At 47.9% G+C, this 24,851-nt stretch overlaps 1 protein-coding gene across 6 annotated transcripts in view; it reads right to left on the reverse strand.

Moving 5' to 3' along the window:
* The window catches only part of Ns3 (nucleostemin 3), a 249,272-nt gene that overhangs the window by 94,866 nt on the left and 129,555 nt on the right, over positions 1-24,851 (reverse strand). For 4 of the 6 annotated variants that reach the window (XM_077655667.1, XM_077655668.1, XM_077655669.1 and 1 more), the window contains one exon: positions 1,962-2,046. In XM_077655667.1, the coding sequence (XP_077511793.1) occupies positions 1,962-2,046 (85 nt within the window). The remainder of the gene's footprint in view (positions 1-1,961; positions 2,047-24,851) is intronic. The other 2 variants (XM_077655672.1, XM_077655671.1) reach the window with 1 other exon arrangement.

Raw genomic sequence — 24,851 nt, forward strand, 5'->3', positions numbered from 1 at the left:
GGCCACAACTGGTAAAGGACAGGGTTAATTGGAGAGACATAAGAGAAGCCTTTGCCCTGCAGTGGGCATAATCAGGCTGATGACTGATTGGATTGGAACAAGAAAAATAACATTAAGTGAATTGAAGAGAGGGAAAGAAGAAGAGGAGAGATACGAAGAGACTAAAGAACCGCCACCATGAAAAGAAAAAAAAACCTTTGCAACTACATTGGCAGTGCAATAGCGACCAATTCATAAATGAAACATCAACAACTTTGGCTGTTTTCTGCACTTGGAAAGCCATTGAAAGATTGTGAAGCGATCCCCACACGACCCTTATCTATTATATTGAGGAATCCAACAGTGACCGCAGCATAACATGTCCCATTGCGATCCCTGCCCTAGTCTGCTCAATACCTCAGCTAATATCACATATTAATGAAAATACCCTTCGCCTGAAATACAGCTCTGACATAGGCCAAATAATTTCCTATGATGTCTTTTCATTTTCTTTTACAGCTATCGATGCCGTCTCGTACTTTCGCTGGTGATGTCTGATTTAACGAAGTCAGTAAAATCGGCAGTTTACTTCGTAATACTGAAATTTCATTACATCGAAATTCTTCTCCAAGCATGCTAAGAATCTATTAACAGCGCGCTGCGGATAACTCACGGGAAAAACCTTTACTTGCAATAAAAGTGGTCCCCATTCTTGGCCAGCAGCAACGGCATTACACGTGTCTTGGTTATATTGCGAGCATGCGAGCCACTTCGGCACATCTATCACGTCAACTACCTCGTGGGTGACGGAGACATCTTGTAGATGCCCTGACTGCACCGCTCAAGGCTGGTTCACATGCAAGCGACAGAGCGAATTGAGCAGTTGAGCGGCGCGTCGCAGCTAAAAATTTTCACTTTGTTGGAACCTCAATGCTCGAGCCACCGCGGTGACTTAAAACAGGCCTTTAAACCACGGCGGCAGGATTCACTACCGTTTTCGCTAGTAAGTGAAACAGGCTTAACACCGCCGATAGACACGATGATGCGTTCCGCCGCTGCCATGGCTGTGACCTCGTGGCCGGCGGCATCACAGCGGGCCACGCCGTCTGCCCCCCCCCCCCCCCCTACTCTCCTTTCTTACTCCATGTGGGCGAATGAATGAATGAACGAATGAAAAACTTTACTGTTAAGGAGAATTCTCGCGGCGTAGCTGTGTCCCTCAGTCCAGGGCCCCAGTGGCCTTTGCAGTCTTGCGAGCCCTGTCGATCAGCTCGAGCTGTCCTTCAGGCTTGAGCAGGACAGCACAGCCTCCCAGTGCTCCGGTGTTTGTGTGTTGTTTATTGGCGCTGCCTGTGTTTTCTGACAGGCCCATGTAACGTGATAAAGTGAGAGTGGTGTCCTCCAATCACCAACCAATGGAATGATATCAGGCCTCCTCGTGTTTTTCGCCATAAGCGTGAGTGTGTTCATTTTGCACGTACACGCATCGTCTGAGTGAGAAACGAGGTTATCAGGTGTGGAGTGCGAACGGGCTTCACGACTGAGGGGTGTGCCAATGGCACTGACCCTTCCAGTCCTTTCACCGAGCTTGGGCATATGTAAACATGACAAACGTAGCATGCTACCTTTAAAGGAACCCTGCAATGATTTCGATGAGACGAGCATATTCTAGTACAACACAGTCTTTGTGGGTATTCGTGTCAGATTTGAAAGCTCTGCGTGGGCACTATAATATAGAAATAATTTTAAAAATCACTCCTCGCAGTAGGGCGACACACCTCACTGTGCGTCCCCTACCCCGATGACGTCAGTGGGCAGAAGGGCCAGCCTTCAAGCTCGCCCCGTCTGGCAATTGATGTGGGCACTTCTCAGAGTAAAAATCTCGCTTGCTGAGCACAACAAGACCCATCAAGCCCAAACCAGGATTCTGGTTGCCGCCAGCAAGAAGTTGCGGGGCTACGAGGGACAAGAAACCCAATCACCTGAACATGACAGTGAATGAAAACAGCACAAGTCACCTGCACCCTGGAGCTGACAGGAAGCCTCTGGCACATCCTCCTCAGTTTCCTGCATGAAGGAATACACCACAGCTGCTCTCAGCAAACATACATTCTTCTCTGGACACTCCACATGTGCAGCCTAGCCTCAGCAATGTACACACCACAGTTTGTAGGCAGTTTTCAATATTTGGTCCTATAGTAAAGCATTCACTATTTCACTCCATCCCAATGTTTGGTATTTGAAATTTATAAGTACCTGTCTCAAACAAATAACACATTTACTCAATTCATTAGTAATACGGCCTCGATTGCAATACGCACCCATTTTTCACGGTCAGAAAAAAACCTGCAATGACTCTGATTGTAAAGTGCCCCAGGTTTTCATGGTCTCAACACAGCGCAGACAAGTCAAGGACGGGGAAGGAAGATTCGTATTCCTTCCGCATCCTTGTCTTGTCATCGCTGTGTTGTCACCATGAATTACCAACAAGCAGATTTTCATGCCTCAATAAAGATAAGAAATGCCCAACCTCTCTTACAATCGCTCTGATGTCATGCTAAAGCACCTTCCTAGCAGATCCCCTGCCCCCCCCCCCCCCCAATTTCACCCATGTTTGCCCCCTGCAATTTTTGTGCCACAGGCTAGGGCGGCAGGTGGGCCACCTAGGCCATGACATCCTTATCTATTCACTCTGATGCCTAGAGTGCCCACTGGGGGCATTACTGTAGAGGGAATACAGGGGGGAAAAATGCACTTCCATAGAGATGACACACTACGCAGAATAGGAAAAAGAACACATCCTAATCTGACAACAAACGAGTACTAAGGAAGGGTAAAAAAACACAGCAAGGCAAGGTAAAATTAGATTGCCATATAGCCATAACACTGTATTAAAACTCAAGCATAGTACAGACTTATACGAAAACAGCCGGGAACATACTATGTCGCTCGTAGATGAAAACTGCATTTATAAATTTCACAGCACGACAAAACGCATAGCAGTAACCGAAATATTATTTTAACAAAAGACACGCCAAAGTATTAAGATGATGGCAGGGCTGACACAACCTCCTCTGGCAATTTATTCCAATCATGGACTGCTTTGGGAAAGAACGAGTTTTTAAATATACATTTGAACCTTGCTACAATGAAACTGACGGGGCGCGCGAAAAATTTTGTTGAAGCGAATTTTCGTTGAGGCGAAAACAGCCCAAAAACCCTGTCAGGTTGGACAACATAGTCCCAAAACATCATTTATTTCCAAAGATGTCGGTCAGCTTCTTCTGCTCCTTTTTTTTTACCACGAGTGCCGTGGCGCAACTTTCGCACTCGGTGAGCAGTTGCATCGCAACCTCATCATCGTGAGCACCAATAAATCTGCGGAGCATATCAAACGCTTCCATCAATTTTTGGTGCAGATGATGGTGCTAAATCCTCTGCGTCGCTGTCATCATCCGATGATGCGTCACTGGGGCAAACGCCCTCAATTATGGCTTAATCACTCAGCTCCTCGGAAGAAAGGAACTTCCGCTTCCTAGACAAAGTTGCCATGCTCATGTAGATTGCACCGCATAAGCACGAGTAAAAAAAAACTAGGGCAAATGCGCTGCTGCTGTTACCAGGCTGCTGCGTTCTTTAGAGACGGATTGGCTGCGGCTCTGGCTTGGAAGAAAACGGGAGCTTGCACCCGCGCCTTGTTGCAAGGCAGCCAGCCCAATTGTCATCACCACCAAGCAATGGCCGTCTTCATGATAATAATAATTGGTTTTTTGGGGGGAAAGGAAATGGCGCAGTATCTGTCTCATTTATCTAGAGATGGGCAAAACGGCTCACTTCAGTGAGCGGCTCAGAATGGCTCCGCTCACTGAAGTGAGCCCGATCATTTGAACGGCTCACCCGCTCTCTTGGGTCGCTCAGGAAAGAGCCGGGTCTTTTGAGCAACTCCTTTAAAGAACGAGTGAGCCGTGGTTCTTTCCTTTCCACTCCCTCTCTCCACAAGTGCGGCGCAGGGACCATCACTTTTTTTTTTCTTTTCCTTCGGCATGCTACCCGCTCCTTCAAGCACGTCTCTGGCTCTTTATTTTTCTCTCTCCCTTGATCCCCGCCTCATTCTCTCACTCTAACCGCCTCTCCCCCCCGCGACAAGGCGCGCGGCGAGCACTTCCTTCACCCCACAGTGGAAAGCAGCGGGGATGATTTATCCAAGGCATTGGGGTTTAAGGACAGCGCAGGGAAAGTAGATTTTAAACGGCTAGAGATAACCAAGCGAAGGTTAGCTGATTGGTGGCTAAAATCAAGACAGGAGTAAAATTTGTTAAGTCATGGATAGGTGGCTTGAACCACCGCCCAATTCAAAGGGTTCAGCCGTACCCGCCCGCCCGCCCGTCCATCCTCTAACTTCTCTTCCTTTCTGTCCACCCCCCCCCCCCGTCCCCTCAAACAGCGCAGCGACCATCCCCTCCCCTAGCCCTCAGTGAGCCGCGCTGAACCGTTCAGACAGAGCCGTTCTTTTAGAGAGCCAGTCTCTCTCGTTCAGTGAGCCGTGCCGAACCGTTCAGCCAGAGCCTGATATCCCCGCGGGTGCACGGACGCTGGCGCCACGTTTTTGGTTTCTTTTTTTTTTTTTTTGTCCTGAAGTTTTGTAGTTTCGTTTTCTGACCGATGAGTGGTGGTCGGCGTGTGTAGACTCGTGCTACTCGTACTCACCCGCTGTGTACGGTGTGCATGGCCGTCTCTTTGGTTTTGTATGCGTTTTATAGTGTGACACCCGATGCCACTGAAGGGAGAAATAAAGAAGCCTTAATAGGCAAAGGTTTGGTTTTATAAGGGTTTAACGTCCCAAAGCAACTCAGGCTATGAGAGACGCCGTAGTGAAGGGCTCCGGAGATTCTTTGCCTGTTCTTTGCCTGCACTGTTCGAACGACGTCTCACACCACTCACCGGTCGTGCATCGTGCGCTGGTGCAACAACACTATTCGAAGACGAAGTCTTCCGTGTGTTTAAATACAATAGGTGAATGTGCGCTGGTGCAACAACACTATTCGAAGAAGAAGTCTTCCATGTGTTTAAATACAGTAGGTGAACCCACATTTTATGTCCTGGTGTTCGTTTGTTCTCATTAGTGTAGTCGTGAAAATGTCGCCCTTGTCATCCGCTTCTGTGCATTTTCTAAGCGTTTATCATTAACACATCAATAAAACGAGGCCAGACATCGGTGGTGCTGTAATAGGACAGGCGCATGACGGCATGGTCGCCAGTATAGCGCGCAAGCACAAGAAAAAAAAAAAAGTACACGCGGCAGAGAAAAGAAGGGGGGGGGGGGGGGGGATTGAGTCGGCATAAAAAGAAAACGATCGAGACAGGGCGTAGGACCGTAGGCGCCGCGCGGCTGCCGTTCCGCACTTTGTTCGCTGGCTGCTGCTGCCGCTCTGACTCACTCCGGCGCTTTTACAGTCATTTTACGTGGTCATCGAGTAAGATGCGTTCATCTTTGCTTGTGCGCGGGTGACACGATGCTTGTTAATTTAGTTCGAGTGCCTATGTTTTAAAACTAATATCCTTACTTTGTATAGGGGTCATTCCACGCCAAACGTCCCAGACGTTTGGCGTGGAATCTCCAATTTGTTCAAAAAAATTCATGGAAACTTATCCCAATGTGCGTAATCAAAGCCGGAAATATTTTTGCCAAAAAAAATTTATTCGTGAGGTGAGGGCAGTTTGAACATTTAGGAAAGGCGAGAAACCAGGCACTGCTCAGTAATAATTAACAAGTTCAAATCTTTAGAAAACACTTCAAAAATTTTTTTCATTGACATTTGCACGGATAATGCCTTTCGATATAATTCGGGGCTTGCAGTTCTAAAGGGCATATATATTTTTAAAAAATCGAAAAAAGTTTGAAAATGTACCATTTTTGCATTTTTTTGTTTTAAATATCAACTTGCTTTCGGAAATAAGCCGTATTGTTTTTCTAGATGTCCAGTACCTATGTCACAAAATTCAGTGCATATTATAAAAAAAAAGCGCAGCGCGGAAACAATCGCGTACGCGCGCTGTAAAAAAAAACGCAAAAACGCAGAAGGAACCCTGGAAAGCGCGTAGCTTTGCGTGTGCTGCTGCGCTTTCCACTTTGCTCGCCGGCGCGGCGCCAGCGAAGACATGGCCGTGTGTGCCGTCAATTGTTCCAGAAGGCCCCAGTGATTTCTACTCATTCTCCACGGAGAGGGAGTAGCCTCGACCATGCTAAGTGATGCCCTCTCTCTTTTCCCCTCGCGTCGCATACGGCGCAAGATGAGAAAGACCTCGATGCTTCTGGAACCCGGGTCTCCGAGCTTGACCAATGGGGTCGCGCGCCCGGCGCGAGAAGGAGAAGGAGCTTGTGCAGTTGATACTGCGTGTATGTGCGCGCCTGCCTTGGCGCGAAGAACACACGCGGACCGCGCCTATAAATGAGGGGCTTTAACCGCTGTCTGTCAGCCCTAGCCGCCTTTCAAGCTTCAGACAAGCGCGCCCTCTCGGCTCCCGGGAGAACACCACTCGACCAGCCACGGACCAGGGAGGCAACGTGCGCCAGTCTGCGGATCGGCCCCGTTGTATCCCTCAGGTCGTCGGACAGGTCGTCGGACTGTGCCAGGTGAACAAATTGTGTTTTGTTTGTCTTTCTCGGTGTTAGTGCAGTTTAGGTGCAAAGATTTTGTTGTATTGTAATCTCTCTCAAGTGTTACTTTGCACGAGTTGCATTTGATTTGTAATTCACTTTGTATGTGCTCGTACGAGTGATTGTGAAATCCTCTGTATCGTCTCTTTTGCTGTGTAAACTTTGTTTTGTTGTCCAAGTAAAAATACAAGAACTAACGGAGTACACAGAACAATTTATTGTCTTTCATTTGTGAAATTTTTGTCGAGGTAATTTCTGTTCAAAATGAGAAAAGAGTTTTTGAAGTTGAGCTCTCGCGCAGCAAGTTGCATTGTCTGTTAGCGCCTCTTCACCGCAGAACACGGCACCTGGCATAGCGCAACACTTAGGGCCAGATAACCAGTGCAGTTTGCCATCGCTCGGTATCGTGCATTTTTAGGGCTGGAGCTAAAGAAGATGTCTACATTTCGTCTGGCCACATTGTCGGCAGTGTCGTGCTCTGCAACAAATAGGCGTTAAAAGACGCCGCAACTTGCGGCGCGAGAGCTCAACGTCAAAAAATTTTTTCTCACTTTAAACAGAAGTTTCCTCGACGAAAATTTTAGAAATTAAAGACAATAAACTGGTCTGTGTGCCCCGGTATTGCTGGTATTTTTACTTGGGCCACCTCCGGGTGAAATTAACGATTGTTTCTGGCTAAAAACGCACTTTTTACAACTTTAGTATTTTTTTTTACTTCAATGTACGCAGTTTCATCACCTGTAACATTTGTTATAGGTACTAGGTATCTAAAAAACAAAACTGCTATTTCCGAATTTCCAAGAGCAATTTGATGCTTAAAACAAAAAAAAAAGGCAGAAATTGTACATTTTCATACTTTTTTTCGATATTTCAAAAATATTCGCGCCTCATAAAGCTGCATGCTCTGAATTATATCGAAAGGCATTATCTGTGCAAATGTCAATGAAAAAAACTAATGAAGTGTTATGAAGTGTTTTCTAAATATTTGATTGTTTTTTTGTTAATGATTGAGCAGTGCATGGTTTCCCTCCTTTTCTAAATGTTCAAACTGCCCTCACCTCGCAAATAAATTTTTTCTGCAAAAATATTTGCGGCTTTTATTATGCACATTAGGATAAGTTTCCATGAATTTTTTTGAACAAGTTGGAAATGGTCAAGTGCAACGTCTGGGACGTTTGGCATGGAATGATCCATAGCTGTCCATTAATTTGCTATCGCAGTTGATGCCTCGCCCTTCGGGCGAAACAGCGACTTGTATTTTTTAATACGGCTTTTCAACTCATGCATAATTTGAATGCGGCGGTCTCCCTTTCTTTTTCGTTCCTAGATCAATGATGTCATCAAATCACACAATGGTGTAGGAACAGCGCTAAGAACAGGACAGAAGTCAAACATGGAAGCACAGGGACGGGCGCTGTAAATCACACAAACTGCGATATTTGGTACCACTTCGCAAGATTGGCGGACGGCAAGGCGAAATGCAGATACTGTCAAGCTGTGCTCTCTATGTCATCTGGCTCGACTGGAAATCTTCGACGGCATTTGAAGAAGAAGCACATCACAGTGCCCTTTGCCCGAGTTGAACCCCGCTAGCTCCCGATCACCTTCCTCAAGTGGCGAGAGCGTGGACGACCCTGCTGCTCGTTCCTCGGCGCCGTTGACAAGCTCTTCAAGTTCAAGGGGCCACAGCAAATTATCGGACAATTCGGATGCACCAGAAAGTGGTCTGCTGTCGCCAGCTTCGACTTCGACGGCTTCGTCAACCTTGTTCTCCATGCCTGGGCCTATATCAAGCCAGTTCTCGCAGTCATCATTGACTCGATATGTCGATGCAGTTAGACCAATGTCAGCACAAAAAAAAAATGTTGATTGATGTTCAATTACTGAAAATGATTTGCAAAGAGTACCACCCGTTTTCACTGGTTGAAGATAAGGAATTTCGAGAATTCATTAATATTTTAAATCCAAATTACAGCTTACCGAGCCGCAAGACACTGACAAATAGTTTGTTGCCCTCGGCTCATAGCGAACTCCTAGACAAAATTAAATCGGCTCTGCTCGATGCCCCAGCTGTTTGCCTGACGTGCGATGGATGGACTAATATTAATAATACTAGCTTTTATGCCATCACTGCTCATTACATTGATCAGGCTACGTGCTTACGATCGTGTCTGATTGAATGCTCGGAATTTTCTGACACACGAGTCGCAATATAGCAGCCTGGATAAATGAAGCTCTAGAAAGGTTTGCTATCATAAACAAAATTTGTGCAGTTGTCACTGCCAATGCCGCTAACATGAAAGCAGCCGTCACAGAATTAAATCTGCGACATCTGGGTTGTTTTGCGCATAGTTTAAATTTGGTGGTCACAGATGCCATTTCGGCATTCATTGGGGCAAAACTTGAAAAATCCAAGTCCATAGTCCAGTACTTCAAGCAAAGCAGCTCGGCACTCGCGAAACTTCACGATATGCAAGCTTCACTGAACAAAGATAAACTTAAACTAAAGCAAGATGTTCCCACTCGGTGGAATTCCACCTTTGACATGTTAGAGAGGTTACTCAGAAACAAAGAGCCACTCATTTCAACTCTGGCATTACTTGGTTACAAAGAGCAGCTAGATTAACAAGAATGGACAGAACTGGCCCATGCTATTCAGGTCTTGCCAGTATTTAATGATCTAACAACACAAATTTCTGCTGAAGCAAATGTGTCATTGTCATTGTCTAAAACGACCGTTTTGTCCAGGATAATGACAAGAAAAGTAAAACATTATCTTCAGACTAATAGAGACGCTCCTGAGGCTATTGCAAAGCTTGCAAACGAACTCATACATGGTCTGACATGGCGATTTGGAAACAGAGAATCAAACGAGCTAATTTCTCAATCCATAATTTTGGACCCACGGTTTAAGTCTCAAGGCTATGGGGATGATGCGAAGTTTAAGGCGACTAAGAAAGCGCTTGTTTTGAGGGTAATAGCTGTGATAAAGATGAAGTGTGGCAAGTGCGCTGCACGCGCTCGCGCATGGGGGGAGAGAAGACGACGAAGTAGGAGAATACAGATCGGCTCGACCGTATGCTACGTGTACTGTTTCATTGCTAATTATCATTACTACGATACAACATATTTTGGCGACGAGGATGCTGTTTTGATTCGGGACCTTCACGTGGCCTGCTCACCATCCGTCATGAGCTTTTCTGGGCTTCAGCCACCACCACCCTTCCTGCCGACTCCTGGTCGTCCTGCCTTTCCATGGGAGCAATGGGAGCTGGCGTTCCGGAATTACATGCTGGCCTCTGGTGCCTCTACTCTGGGCGCGGACAGGCGGAAGGCCATCCTGCTGAATTGCCTCGGACTGGAAGGTCAGCGCATTTTTTATACATTGGCGCCGCCGTCGTCCACTCCAGCGCCTACAGCTGCGGCTTCGCACTCCGGTGACGAGGCGCCCCGCCTTGACGAATTTGATGCGGCGATATCCATCCTGTCGGAGCATTACAAATCGTCCGTGAATGTAATCGCCGCACGTCATCGCTTTCGCCGTCGAGTTCAGGCTCCAGGAGAGACAACCGATGAGTACGTCGCTGTCCTTCGCAGCCTTGTCGGCGACTGCGGGTTTGGGACCATGGCGGACGATATGATCAGGGACCAGCTGGTGGAGAAGACCTCGAGTTGCCATCTGCTTGAGCGCCTACTCATGGAAGGCTCCTCCTTGACTCTGTCGCGCGCCATGCTCCTTGCTCGACAGTGTGAGCAAGCTTCCCGGGAAACCAGGGTATTGGCTGAGGAGGATGCTCCAGTACATCGTGTGAGATGCGAGCGCGGATCGAGACAAACACCACCTCAGGCCCATTGCTGCAAGTGCCAAAGTCAACCATCACAACCTGCTGCTGCAATACCAGAGCGCATGTGCTACCGCTGCGGTTCTACAACTCACCTAGCGAACAACCCTGCATGCCGAGCCCGCAACCGCAAGTGTCGTCGGTGCGCCAAGGTGGGCCATTTCGACTCTCTCTGCAAGTCGTCCGACCGTCCTGTTCAAGTTCAGCAAGTTGCAGATACTGCTGACACATCGTCGATGCCGGATGGCTCCAGCAGTGCGTCTATTCTCAATGTTGAAAGTCAAAAAAACGGAATTTTCGCCTCAGTCCTGATTGAAGGCAAGTTCATCCGCTTCCTGATTGACACCGGCTTATCTGTGTCAATTATTTCTGAAGATCTATACCACCGATTCTTCGCTAAATGTTTCCCGCTTAAATCAACTGCAGTTCAACTATTGGACTATTCTAAGTCTCGGATTATAGTCCAAGGGTGTTTTGTTGCCACAGCAAAGTTCCACGACCGTACCGCCTGCATCCTGTTGTACGTTGTCTCGGGAGGCACAACGCTGCTGGGCCTGGATTCCATTGCCGCTCTACAAATGAAGATCAAAGGTGCATCGTTGGAATGTCTTTCCATGACACCTGATACGCCTCTGTTACCTCCTGAGCTACGTCCACACTTCGAACATCTCTTCTCCAAGGAACTCGGAGTTGCTCGTGGCTACGTGCACAAAGTCAGAGTGCAGGATTCCGTTTCTCCTGTTGCTTGCAAGCTCCGACGGCTGCCGTTTGCCATTCGTCAGCAGGTGTCCGAGGAACTCCAGAAGCTTGAAGCTCAAGACATCATTGAACGGGTCGACGCTTCCAAGTGGATTTCACCCATAGTCGTGGCTCAGAAAAAAGGTGGCTCCATCCGAATGTGCGTCGATTTGCGTGAGCCGAACAAGGCTATTGTGGTCGACAGTTTTCCTCTGCCTCAAACGGAAGAACTTCTACATAGCTTGGCCGGGTCACAGCGTTTTTCGAAGTTGGACCTTGCCTCGGCTTACCATCAAGTACCACTTAGCCCTGAGAGTCGGGAATTGACCACATTCATTACCCATGATGGCCTCTTCCGCTTCAAACGAGTGTGTTTCGGCCTTGCTTCGGCGCCTTCGGGTTTTCAGAAGATGATGCACTTAATTTTAAAAGGGTGCAAAGGTGTCCTCTTCTACATCGACGACATCATAGTCCATGGCACCTCCCGACAGGAGCACCTGACCAACCTTCGTGCTGTTCTCGAGCGCCTGTCCCAAGCCGGACTCAAGCTCAACCACAAATGTGTCTTCGATGTTCCGAAGCTCACTTTCTTGGGGCATGTTGTCAGCGGTGAAGGCCTGTTTCCGCTTTCTTCTGCCATCGAGGCGATTACGAAGGCTCCGACTCCATCTAACATCAGCGAGCTTCGCTCCCTCCTTGGACTTGCGGGTTTCTACTCCAAGTTTATCCCGCATTACTCCGACGTCGTTGACCCTATGCGCGCCCTACTTCGAGGCAGCGACTCCGCCTTCACTTGGACTGCTGCTGCGGATTCAAGCTTCAAACTACTGAAGTCCATGTTGACGTCATGTGACGTGTTGCATTTTTTTTATCCTGCCCTTCCCGTGGTCGTAACGACTGACGCTTCCCGGATATGGCCTTGGGGCAGTGCTTCAGCAAGACAACGGCCATTCCCTGCAAACTGTTGCGTTTGCCTCCCGTACCTTGACACCCCAAGAAAGAAAGTACTCTGTTTGGTGAACGTGAGGCCCTAGCTTGCATTTGGGCGTGCGAACGGTGGCACGTGTATTTGTGGGGCCGGCCTTTTGTTCTACGCACCGACCACAGTGCACTTGTCATTTTGCTGTCGACGAAAGGAACGGGCCATCGGCCGTTGCGAATTTCACGTTGGTCGGCTCGCCTGTTGTGCTACAACTACACTGTAGAGTACCGCAAAGGCAATGACAACTCTGTTGCGGATGCTCTGTCTCGCCTTCCCTTACCGACCACATCGTGCAGTGAGCCCAGTGAGTTCGACGCCAGTGACGACGACTTCGTCTGCCTGCTATCGCCAGCCGTGACTCTACAAGAGCTTCAAGAGGCAACCATCAGCGACGCGGCAGTTGCTCAAGCCATTCAGTTTACATCGGCGACATGGCCGGACAAGAAATCCCTACCGGAGAACCTTAGGCCATACTATCTCCTGCGCTCGGAGCTGTCCGTCGTGCAAGGCGTCTTGTACCGAGGTGACAGGCTCGTCATTCCCGAAAGTTTGCGACGACGCCTCATGGACATTGCGCACGAGTCACACCCCGGGATCAGCCGCACGAAAAGTCGACTGCGAGAACTCTACTGGTGGCCGCGAATGGACGAGCACGTCGAAGAAATGGTACGGACATACGTCGTGTGCCAGTCCTGTGACAAATCGGCTCGTTCGGTGGCAGCTCCTCTGCAACCTGTCGCCTTCCCAGAGAAACCTTGGGATAAGGTTGCCATTGATATCGTGGGGCCTTTCGACCAAGCTCCCAGTGGCTGCCGCTTCGCGATTACTCTCATGGATTATTACAGTAAGTGGCCAGAAGTTGTCTTCGCTGATGCCATCACAACTCAAACCGTTCAAGAATTCCTGCTTGGCCTCTTCGCTCGTGAGGGTTACCCTCAAGAGATTGTCTCTGACCACGGACCTCAATTTTCATCGATGGCCATGCAAACTTTCCTCCGCGAACGGGGGATACGCCATTGCTACTCTTCAGTGTACCATCCCCAAGCTAATGAACTCGTTGAACGATTCAATCGAGTGCTTAAGTCCTACATTCAGCTAGCTCTGTGCGAGCGACGCGACCTACGTACAGCGATTGTGGACTACCTCGGTGTCTACCGCTGTACGCCTCATGCCACGACAGGAATTGCAACAGCTGTCCTACTTCATGGCCGGTTGCCCCGCACAAGACTTAACGTCGTAGGACTGCCGGATCAGTCCTTCTCAATGGATCCGACAAAAGCGCTTAAGCTTTTGCGGCAGAGGCTTGACGAGAAACAAGCACAATACAAGCTTTATGCGGACCAGCGGAGTGGCGCCCAGTGTTGTGACTTTCAGATTGGCCAGTACGTGCGTGTCCGCAAACCAAATGTGCGCGGCAAACTGTCAGCTCGGTTTTCGGAGCCTCGGAAGGTTGTGGAGCAGCGTGGGCCTGCATCTTATCTGCTGGATGATGGGCGAGTGTGGCACTCGTCCAAGTTTTCTGCGGTTCACCCAGAAGTAGTTCAGCAGCAACTGTCCTCCTCAGCTCCAGCGGCCCTTTTCGCTGATATTTCGCCGCCTATCGACGGCAACCGAATGCCGCCGCCCAGTCCACAGTCTGGAACCGTGGTCCAGGGTCCTTCTTCGGACGCGCCTTCAATCCATATGATGCCAGCCGTTCCGCCTGCTCCGGAATCGGCAGCCGCTCCTCAACCCTCGTGTAGTAAATCCACAGCGGCAACTGCGGCTTCACCTCCTGCGCCGCCTCGCCGAAGTACTCGCAAAAAGAAGCGGCCCGCATGGTTCAAAGACTATGACATCCGCTAGACATTTTGTTTTTTTTTTAAGTGCGGCGGAAATGTGATAAAGATGAAGTGTGGCAAGTGCGCTGCACGCGCTCGTGCGCATGGGGGGAGAGAAGACGACGAAGTAGGAGAATACAGATCGGCTCGACCGTATGCTACGTGTACTGTTTCATTGCTAATTATCATTACTACGATACAACATATTTTGGCGACGAGGATGCTGTTTTGATTCGGGACCTTCACGTGGCCTGCTCACCATCCGTCATGAGCTTTTCTGGGCTTCAGCCACCACCACCCTTCCTGCCGACTCCTGGTCGTCCTGCCCTTCCATGGGAGCAATGGGAGCTGGCGTTCCGGAATTACATGCTGGCCTCTGGTGCCTCTACTCTGGGCGCGGACATGCGGAAGGCCATCCTGCTGAATTGCCTCGGACTGGAAGGTCAGCGCATTAGCGACTATCCAAAGTACACAGCCCGGACCAAGCATTGAGCCCGCAATGCCTGTTGAGACCTCCTCAGTATGGGATGAGTTTGACGCGAGTTTGAGCTCCTTGCAAGGAAACCAAGATCCTACAGCTCAGGCCGTCGTTGAGGTAGATAAGTACCTCAACGAGCCGTACTTGAACCGCATGAATGATCCGCTGAAGTGGTGGGAAAGTAGAAAATTCACCTACCCGAACTTGTATGCACTGGCTTTAAAAAGGCTTTGTATTCCCGCGACAAGTGTACCCTGTGAAAGAATATTTTCTAAAGCTGGCCAAATTTGTACAGAAAAGAGGAGTCACCTCACTTCTGATAAAGTCAGCAAAATATTGTTTATCAACCATAACCTGCGTTGGATGTAGAACGTTTTTACTGTGGATAATTAGTTTTGTAGATTATGTACTTTGTTGAATGCATTTTGTATAGTACTATACGAAATTATTTCGACATTATATTTGTACGAGTTTACAGCTCACTCGTATTATAGTGAGCATGCGTATGTGAATAAAGTTTACATAAAATTTAGTCTTTGTTCTTATTTTGACAAAGTGGATTTTAAAGTACCACAAGAACAGAAAGCTCCTGCAATGACAATTAAGTTATTTTTTTTTCTGGAAAAATACATCGCATTCTGTCTGTTAGAGTACCATTATCATTCTATCCCCAATATAAGAAAATAAAGGTTAATTACAATTAAAAAATTCGCGCTTTTAAAATAAGTGAATAAGTAATTGATAAATGTTCTCAATACGTAGCGAAAGTACCTATAACACGCGCAAGGCCGCGCTTCATCAACGTATTCTTTTTTATTTATTTTTTAGCGCGAGGTGACTGCGGGCTTCCGGTCTACGCCGAGAGTTCCCTGTAAAGCACCGAGCTCCCGAGTCCCCACCCGGTTGTCTCCCCACAAACATTGACAAAGGCGTAGGAGTCACTGTCCGTTTGACAGCATCCCTGTGACGGCCCAAGGCTCCTAGCTTTGTTAAGCGCGCACATTCACCCCCGCACAAAGAAAGCAAGCGTGGCGCACACAACGAGTACATGCGCCGCTCGTTTAGATGCTCCATTCTCACGGCAGGGGATCTCCATGCCGCTTATTCTGCGGAAATATGCGCACTGCCACGTGTTCCGCGAAGGGCCCTTTCCTTTGCTGGCATTCTTGATGGCGCCGAGGGCCTCCGCTATCTGATATTTCTGGGACGAGCCAGTGGGTTAGTGGCACCGCCAGTTAGCTGAGAAAAGAAAGAAAGAAAACTTGTCATCCTTCGAGAGGCGACACGCAGGTGGGGCGGGGAAGGAAAAGAGCATCACGCAATAAGGGTAAGGGCTCCCGTAATAATAGGTTTTTCGGAAATTTTCGTTATGTGTTTTTCTTTTATCCAAGCCCTGGGCTCGAGGTTGTGTCAAACTTCAGGGCTGTACGTGGCTACCTTCATTGGTTATCGAAACTTAGGATGGGCCTCGAAATACGGCCGCTCTAACTTCTTTCTTAGAAAACATAGCGCAAAAAAGGACACGGACGACACAGAAGTGGACAGGACAGGCGCTAACTTGCAACTTTATATTTCGAAAAGCCACCACGTCTAATATATATATATATATGGACGACACAGAAGTGGACAGGACAGGCGCTAACTTGCAACTTTACAGGACTATATATATTAGACGTGGTGGCTTTTCGAAATATAAAGTTGCAAGTTAGCGCCTGTTCTGTCCACTTCTATATATAATAGACGTGGTGGCTTTTCGAAATATAAAGTTGCAAGTTAGCGCCTGTCCTGTCCACTTCTGTGTCGTCCGTGTCCTTTTTTGCGCTATGTTTTCTAAGAACTGTTACCAACTAGCCCAAACCAAGCTACTGTTACATCTAACTTCTTTGTTTATAAAACTTACAAAAACGCAAGCAAATGCATTACAAATCACAAGTCGGTATTGCCTAATTTAGCTAGAGGCTCCGCGCAGTGGCTTGTAATTCTGCAAATATACCTAGGCTTTAACACGTGGGTCGATAAGTAAGGTCTTGTAGTGTATGTTCTCTGTGTGAGAATTACCTTTTTTTTAGTTACAGTTAGTTCGGCCGTCTGTGTGAGATCTGCTTCTGTAACTCAGTTTGCCTTTGTACATTTATGCAGATATATTTCCTCTCTTCATCATCTGCATTCGACAATCGTCCCCATCTTCAAACACTGCCTGGAGAGGCCCTCTTCCTCTCTTAAGAAAAGGAAGATACCATGCCTGAATTTACTACACGGTTATTTTACTGATGCATATATCGTTTTGTTTTCATGAAAGCCAAATAACTAGCAGGTTACACTGTAACCTCTGCTATAGAGTTTAGTTATTTGGCATTAAAAAAAAACGATATGTGCATTAGTAGAATAACCGTGTTATAGGTATTTTTACTAATACCTTCGAAATGTTGCACCAGCTCACGATGCACGATCGGTGGGAGTCGTGAGACATCGCTCGAACAACAGCTGTCAATGAACGGCGCCATCCTTTGCCAATGATTTGCCAGAAGACACGTTCTGAGCGAAACAGCGCTCGCAGACAACGGACGACAACAAGGAAGACACAACACCGCAGGACAACACAAAGCGAGGACAAGCTCTGCGAGCGCTCTTTTGCTCTGAATGTATCTCAACCAACTCGCCCAGAAATACGCACTTTGCCAGAAGACCCGGCTCTGATTGAACGGTTCTTAGAACGGCTCACTGAACGAGAGAGAAGCGGCCCTTCAAAACAGCCGCACGGCTCACTGAACGAGAGAGAAGCGGATCTCCAAAAGAGCCGCACGGCTCACTGAACGAGAGAAGCGCCTCTCCAAAAGAGCTGCACGGCTCACTGCACAAGAGAAGCAGTTCACCAAAAGAGCGACTCTCCAAAAGAGCCAAACGGCTCACTGAACGAGAGAATCGGTTCACCAGAAAAGCGGCTCTCCAAAGGAGCCAAACGGCTCACTGAGCCGATTGGCTCCTTTGGAGATCCGGATCTCTCGTTCAGCGAGCGGGCGACCCGTTCACTCAACCAGCTTTCTCGCACTGCTAATAGATGGCGCGCAAATCGCACCCAGCAGCTCTGACGGACGGTTCGACACGGCTAACTGAACGACAAACCAGCTTTCTCGCACTGCTAACAGATGGCGCGCAAATCGCACCCGGCAGAAGACCCAGCGACCCAGCTCTGACGGAACAGACAGTTCGCCGTTCGGCACGGATCACTACGCGGGACTACGGTCCTATGGATCAGTGAGCCGGATCTCCAAAAGAACCGCCGCTCACTTTTACTGAGCCACGGCTCACCCGCTCTTTTAAAAGAGCGGCTCAGAAGATCCGGCTCACTCCTGAGCGACCCATCTCTACATTTATCGTTGGACACCTGAACCGCGCCGTAAGGGAAGGGATAAAGGAGGGAGTGAAAGAAGAAAGGAAGAAAGAGGTGCCGTAGTGGAGGGCTCCGGAATAATTTCGACCACCTGGGGATCTTTAACGTGCACTGACATCGCACAGCACACGGGCGCCTTACCGTTTTTCCTCCATAAAAACGCAGCCGCCGCGGTCGGGTTCGAACCCGGGAACTCCGGAACCATGAACATTTGAATCGTGGAGGAAGGAAAAACTAAAGGAGAGTCCGCCACGAGACATTTTTTGAAGCCGGAAACGAGCTCAGCGCCATCTTGTCCGGGTGCGCTCTTGTTTATTTTTCTCCACGCTCTTGTTTACGTTTCTCCGTGCGCGCGTTTCAAACCACGCGAAGGAGCTGGCCTAAAGAGACTACAGTGCGAGTCGCGCTTGATTTCTGGCCGTTGTTCATGCACGGGAGACCTCAGAAATATTGGCGCAAGACATTTGGCTGCTTCCTGTTATTGCTCTTTGCCACGTCGTCTCCGCGCCATCCCCGTTCTCTTGTTTTAACGAAACAGTGCGGCCTTGCCTGGTCATAATCAAGTAGCATTCAGGGAAGGCACTTATCGCTACTGCGGTAAGCGCGGGTAGGAACTTTCACTTATTGCAGTGGCCCACCATGGTACGCAGTGTCTTTTGCCTTGCGTCGTTTTGCAACAGCGGAGGCAGTTGTCCCTGGGTCGCTTGCAGGCTGCACTTGGCGAAATATACTGGTATACTTACATCCAGTTCTTCCTATTCTCGTGTTCATCACAGGGCTAGAAGGTTAATTTCATGAGGTGAGGTGAAGGGCACAAAATGTTAGTTCAGTGAAACTGTGTATAAATACAGCTGCTGCTAAAATATAGCAGAAGAAAACAAAACCAAATCTTGCATGCATATATACACTTTGAAGAGCATGCTTGTTTGTGTTCTTTTTTTCTGATATAAACTGTTACCATGGTGCAACTGAAATAAAAGTTGTTACTTTGTGCCATGTATCACTTTTCATTCCTTTTTTTATGCAGTGTGTCTTGGATTGCACTGTGTATTTCATAATGCTTCCGAACCAAGCATGAGGCTTATATTTAAATGGCCCTCTGCAACACTTCGTATTTGAGAGAATAATGATTTTTGAGTGGACAGCTGTCAAATGTGCTCATGGGTTTGTAAAAATATCTTTCTTTGCTAGAATGAATTTAGAGCTTCATGCATGACATCCCTGAGCAAGGTTTTTTTTAATGTCAGGTTGTTTGCATGCTAAGCTCGCACAAAAGTGGCCCACATACTGGCCACACTTTAATGATGCTCTCTGGTGGATAGCACAACCCTCTCAGTTATATGCCGAATGAGTGTGCAGGTGCCTGCTTTTGGCTGAGGCGTGAACAATGCTGCCATGCATGGTCACACCCCAGCTTAGTGTTTAGCCTGCCTTTCAATGCTGCTCTTGTTGCTGAATGTTGCAACCTGTCTCCATTGCGTATGTTTGGACAGCTGTGTCAACAGGGCCTTCTGCTGCAGCAGTGAGGACAAGAAAAATCCTGCAGTATTTTGTTTTTATCTTGAATACTGTATTTAACTTCATAACGTCTTTTCGCGCAGCTGTCCACGCCAGGAATGCGTTCTCATACAGCAGCGAGGGTGGGCAAATATATTAAAAAGTTCCGAGTTCTTGACCATGAATGCAAAATGTAGTATCAAAACATGTTCATAAAGGTGGCCATGCCAACGACTTTTAATTCACAACTCCAAAAGCCACTCATAAAAGTGACAGAAACAGATAGGGCCGAGGTGCGTATAATAGCACGACAGGGGAGGATATATGGCGGTGGGGGTGTCGCCCCCTCCCAAAGCCAGAAATTTTACTTAGGAAAACCATGCTGAACCCCTTTTTCTCAACGCAAACAGTCCAAGAAACACATGTTTCAAATAGGACCAGCCCTCCTTAAGAATGATCCATAAATCCACCCTTTGTAGGTACCAATGCAACATAGCATGTTTCACATCCAAAGGTCTAGTTTGGTGCATAATATACATGACCACAGCTTTTCAGACTGCTTCTAGAAGTACCCAGTGGCTGCAGTATAAGTTTAACAGTGCTGTGCATTATTTCAATGCTGTATTTCATGTTTAACATGCAGAGCTGCAGCTGCATGCACCAATTTTTGCAACTTGATGAAATACTAGCTTGTAATATTACTGCATAGTAGCACGCTTTACTTGTGATCGACAATACAGGCAATGAAAGTGAATTTATTGTACGTAATGAACTCATGGAATTATTTTCTTCACCATAACCACAGGCATCATTGAAATTCAATGCACACGTAGATCCTCATTCCACTAAGTACTTTTTACCCCAATTAACATTGTCACAGAACTTGGGCACAATAAATACCTGTGAGAAAAGGCCTCCAAATTCAGTTAGAGCTTCGCCATTTTCGCACTTCTCGACCATGACCTCAGCCAGAAAAGCAGTTGCAATACCTGCCACAGGAAACTGGTCTAAAAATCGCACGTGGTCAAAAATACAGACTAGACCTCGATATAATGAATACACTTGAGCCCGGCACACCACAGAGGCAAATAGCTCCCTAGACGCTTCCGACGTTATACGCTTCAAACGGGCATGCAACAAAGTTTCTGTATACTAAGAACAAAGCGAGCGCAGCTGCTTCTTTTACAAAAGCACTCTCCACCCATGTCATGGCCCCCGCCACTCACACAAGTGCAATTTCCAAAAAACAAAATTGGCAGTTGAATAATAATCAACACCAGTTAAAATCGCTGTAGCGTTGCAAGAACACGCATAAGTAGCAACGAGGTCTCACTGCCGATGGAAACGGGAGCGCGAATGGCACACGCACACTGCACGCACAAGACACGAAATGTTCGCACTACACGACGACAAACACTCTGCAGCGCACGCCGTATTGAACAATCGTGAACGAACAGCGCGAATGCTCCTCAGTGAACAGCGGCGGTCTCCCGACGGCTCGAGCAGTGTCGCAGTAGACGAAATGCCCGTGCTCGCGTTGTCGCCGAGCGCGTTCAAATCCAGGCACGCAAAAAGATTTTTGCGCTGAATTCCACCTTGAGATATGGGCTAACGCCGTCAACGTCAGCCTGTCAGCACCACCAGAAACAAACTCGAGCAGTTACGCCTACACCGCACCTGAAATGGTACGCTGCAGCCCACTGCTGCCCCCCGGTTTGTAAACAGCAACTACGACGCCGTTGCTAAGCTGCCCGGACAAGATGGCCTCCCGAGCGTGAAAAACCACGTGGCTTCCTTCACACTTTTCTCCCATGTTATTGTGTGGAAAGGGCCTCTCCCCACACAATTTTCCTTCCTCCATGGTTTGAATGAGTGGATCAATTGGTTCCAGTGAAAGTTTAGTGAAACAAAGCAGCGTGGACCTACTGGAGTATACAGATGGGCATTGTAAGATAGATTTTTAAACCCAGCTTCGCAGAGCAAAAGTGGTTTGCTCTGATGAAAAATTTGTTCCATTACTTTCTGTGGCGAGCTGATGGGGAATCAGAAATATTTTGTTGAAGCGACTTTCGTTTTAGCGGGGTTCGACTGTATTTATACAGCACATGTATTCTTTAACCTTCTTAGTATGGTCTAAACGGAAGGATTCATAGCTGGGATTTTTAATACACACATCTTTTTTTAAACCTGTTGCACCTATAAAGATATTATGGAACAGCTTCAGCCATAGATACTTTCGTCTCTCTTGTTAGAGAGCGCATCCCAGATTTCTACATAACAGAGAAGAGATTTGGGTAAAATCGTAGTTTGCGTACACAAATCGTGCCGATTGTTTCTAGATCCGTTCAAGTTCACTGACAAGTGTTTTTGTTTCAGGATCGCAATTCACACAGCCATATTCTAAGATGGATTGCATATTTGTCAGAAAGACTTTCTCTCAATTTAGAAGGCACCTGGCTGAAATTGCGCTTTAAAAAAGTTTAATACGACTAACCTGGTCATTCCAGGAAAATCTGCTAGCGAAGATTACACCTGAGCACTTGTAATTTTCAACAACTGACATGTTTCTGTTACCTGGAAAATACTGAGTAGCTATAGGTTGCCTTTTTTTGGTCAATTGAAGAACACTGCATTTTTGTCATGTTCCCTGCACTGCACCATACTAAAACAGAGTTGAGGTCATGACAACCTGCCCACCGGATTGCAAGTTCAAATAATGATTTGTCACGAGAGCCTACTCAGGAAGACCAACCAGGGTTGCACAAGCCCCACCGGTTGCAGCACCTACTGTCGCAGAGCAAAGGCCCATCACTGCACCACTGCGCCAGGAGTGGTATAACGAATCCCAGGGATCTACGAATGTTAAGCAGACAATCACCAATTCTGTATAGAGTGGAACCCCGTTCATAAGTTTTTCACCACACTGGGAAAAAGAAACACCAACAGCCCAGAAAACGCAACAGTGAGGAAAGCTCTTAAAATCAATGAAAACAGTGCAGCTTTGACTTGAAACAATTTATTTCCGCAAAGTGAGCTTAGGACATTAAAAAATCGGGAATGGTGAATTGCCGTTTCTTTTGCTGGCTGGAAAGCCCCACACGTTTCTCAATAACCTGGAAGGCCGTATTGCTGTCAGCGATGTTTTGACGTACAACGTACCTCCACAGGAGGTCCAGAGTCACGACGGCTTTTCCAAATCTTGGATCTGCCAACACCCCTGTATCATGCGGCTCGTGCTCCTCATCGTCATCGCAGTCAGCGGCTTCACTCGCAACCGAGTTCACAACGACCTCAGCAATGCTTTGGCACTCCGAGGTCACGACAGCAGCATCCACGGAAACGCATTCCAGTGCATTCATAGCCTCAGTTAACTCTTGATCACAAGAGGCTGCTTCCAACCCTTCAGCTTTCGTGGTAGTTTCCACTTCCCCGTCCATGCGAAAGCCACACCGCGCGAAGCAGTGCTTTGCAGTAGACGTGCTCACTGCAGTCCACGCTGAAGCGATGTAGAGCGTAGCCTCAAGTACCGGCAGCATGAGCTTGTTAAAACCAGGTAAGAAGAGCCTCGCCGAGGTTTCCATACGTGGCGCCATGAGCCTGCTTAGATTTTGGGTCCAAGAGCGCAGCATTCCTTTCCACCTTGGCACGCTTTGAGACGATGCTATTAAGCATCACGGGTGGCACGCCAAGGCCTTTGGCAATGTTGACTCTTTTCCGCGCTGGCTGCTTGTCGACTTTGTTCAGTACGTACAGCTTTTCTCAAGGGGAAGCGCCTTCTGTTTGCGCAATGCCATCAAAGCTAACAAACAAAGATTGCGGTTGGAGGTTCGACGTTCACGAGACAGATGGCCATCTAGTGTCCTAGTGGTGGCCGCTCAAACTGGCGTGCGGCCTGTTGCAGCCAGTTCCGTAGCCAAGCCTGGACAAGACTCGTCAAAAGTCAAAATGGCGGTTGGTGCGCGTTGCCGAGGCAGGTTCGGGGTGCCAAGTCGTGGCGTATCATGTGGCAACGTTTTCACAGCTACAACGCAACAGCGGGGTTCACAATACACTGGATCCTATGAGAGAGATATGCCGCGACTGGATGCAAACGACTTAACAGCCGGGAAAACACAGCAGTGAGGAAGGTAACAGTGGGAGTTCTCTGTATATGGGCTATTAACGCTATCACGTCATACCCTTAACGCCAAGCTGAAGTGTACCCTCCAGTTTTAGTGAGCTAGCACAAAGGCCCCCAACTCAACCATAATCCAGTTACAGTAAGCACAAAAACCAGTGCTAGCACACCTATGTCCCAACTGGCCTCACCAAGCTAAATTGTCTGTCATTTTATTAGTGCACTAGCACTAATGTTGGATTCCAATGGCAGATTGTGAGCGCTCCGTCGGATCACAGACGGAGCGCATAGCTCTGACGGAGATCACTCCCTCCCATTTTGCGAATGGAATGCGAGTGCTCCCGCTGGGGCACTTTAGCGCAAGAATAGCTCCACGTTCAGGCAACGGAGCGATCCGGGATCGACGTCTGATCCCGATCCACCACTGGAACAGACAACTCGCGCTCCCTCTTTGCCACTGGAATATGACTGCTCCCAACAGAGCAGGAAAACTTGATCTGCCACTGAAATTCAACACCTACTCACCGATCTTTGCCTGAAGCACACTTGGCCTTGACGCTCACATGAACTTGTGACGTCATCACAACCTGCCTACTGGATTGTGAGCAAACTGCCGATCGTGGCAGGTGACAGGTTAAATAATATTTGATCGCCGCAGCTTGCTCGAGACTTGCTATTGTGTGCTCACCCAGGCATCGTGCAGGATGTGATCTTCAGAAAGGTGTGAGGAGGGTACACAAGCAACTAGTGAGGCGGAAGCCCATCAACAGGTTAGCGGTAAGAGAGGAATTCAGGACCTCAGTGCAAAACAGATATTCAGCTCTAGCTGAGCAAGGCAATCTTAATGTTCAAACACTGAACGATAATCTCACAGCTCTTATTAAAGAGTGTGCTGCAGAAGTAGGGGGTAGGATGGTTTGACAGGATATCGGCAAGCTATCTCAGGAGACGGAAGATTCATTAAGAAACAGCAAACAGGCAAAAATCAGACGTGTGCCCTAAAAGACCAAGAGGGCAATGTCATTAGCAATATGGATAAGAGTAGTCAAAAAGTTGTACACAAATCTACAAAGTAGCCAATGTAATCGGGAAGTTAATGAGACGGGCAGCACTGTACAGCATCCGAACATACCGCCAGCAAGGAAAGAGGAAGTAAAGAAAGCCTTAGGAGCAATGAAAAAAGGAAAAGCAGCTGGCGAGGATCAGCTAATGGCAGATCTGTTGAAGGACAATGGGGAGATTGTACTACAAATACTAGCCACCCTGTGTAAGCAGTGCCATATGGCCATATGACTTCCAGAACTCTTCTGGTGTGTCTGCGGATTCCTTTTCGGAGCTGCTCAGGTTCT

This window comes from Amblyomma americanum, chromosome 2 (assembly GCF_052857255.1).
Source record: "Amblyomma americanum isolate KBUSLIRL-KWMA chromosome 2, ASM5285725v1, whole genome shotgun sequence".
Classification (NCBI taxonomy): Eukaryota; Metazoa; Arthropoda; class Arachnida; order Ixodida; family Ixodidae; genus Amblyomma; species Amblyomma americanum.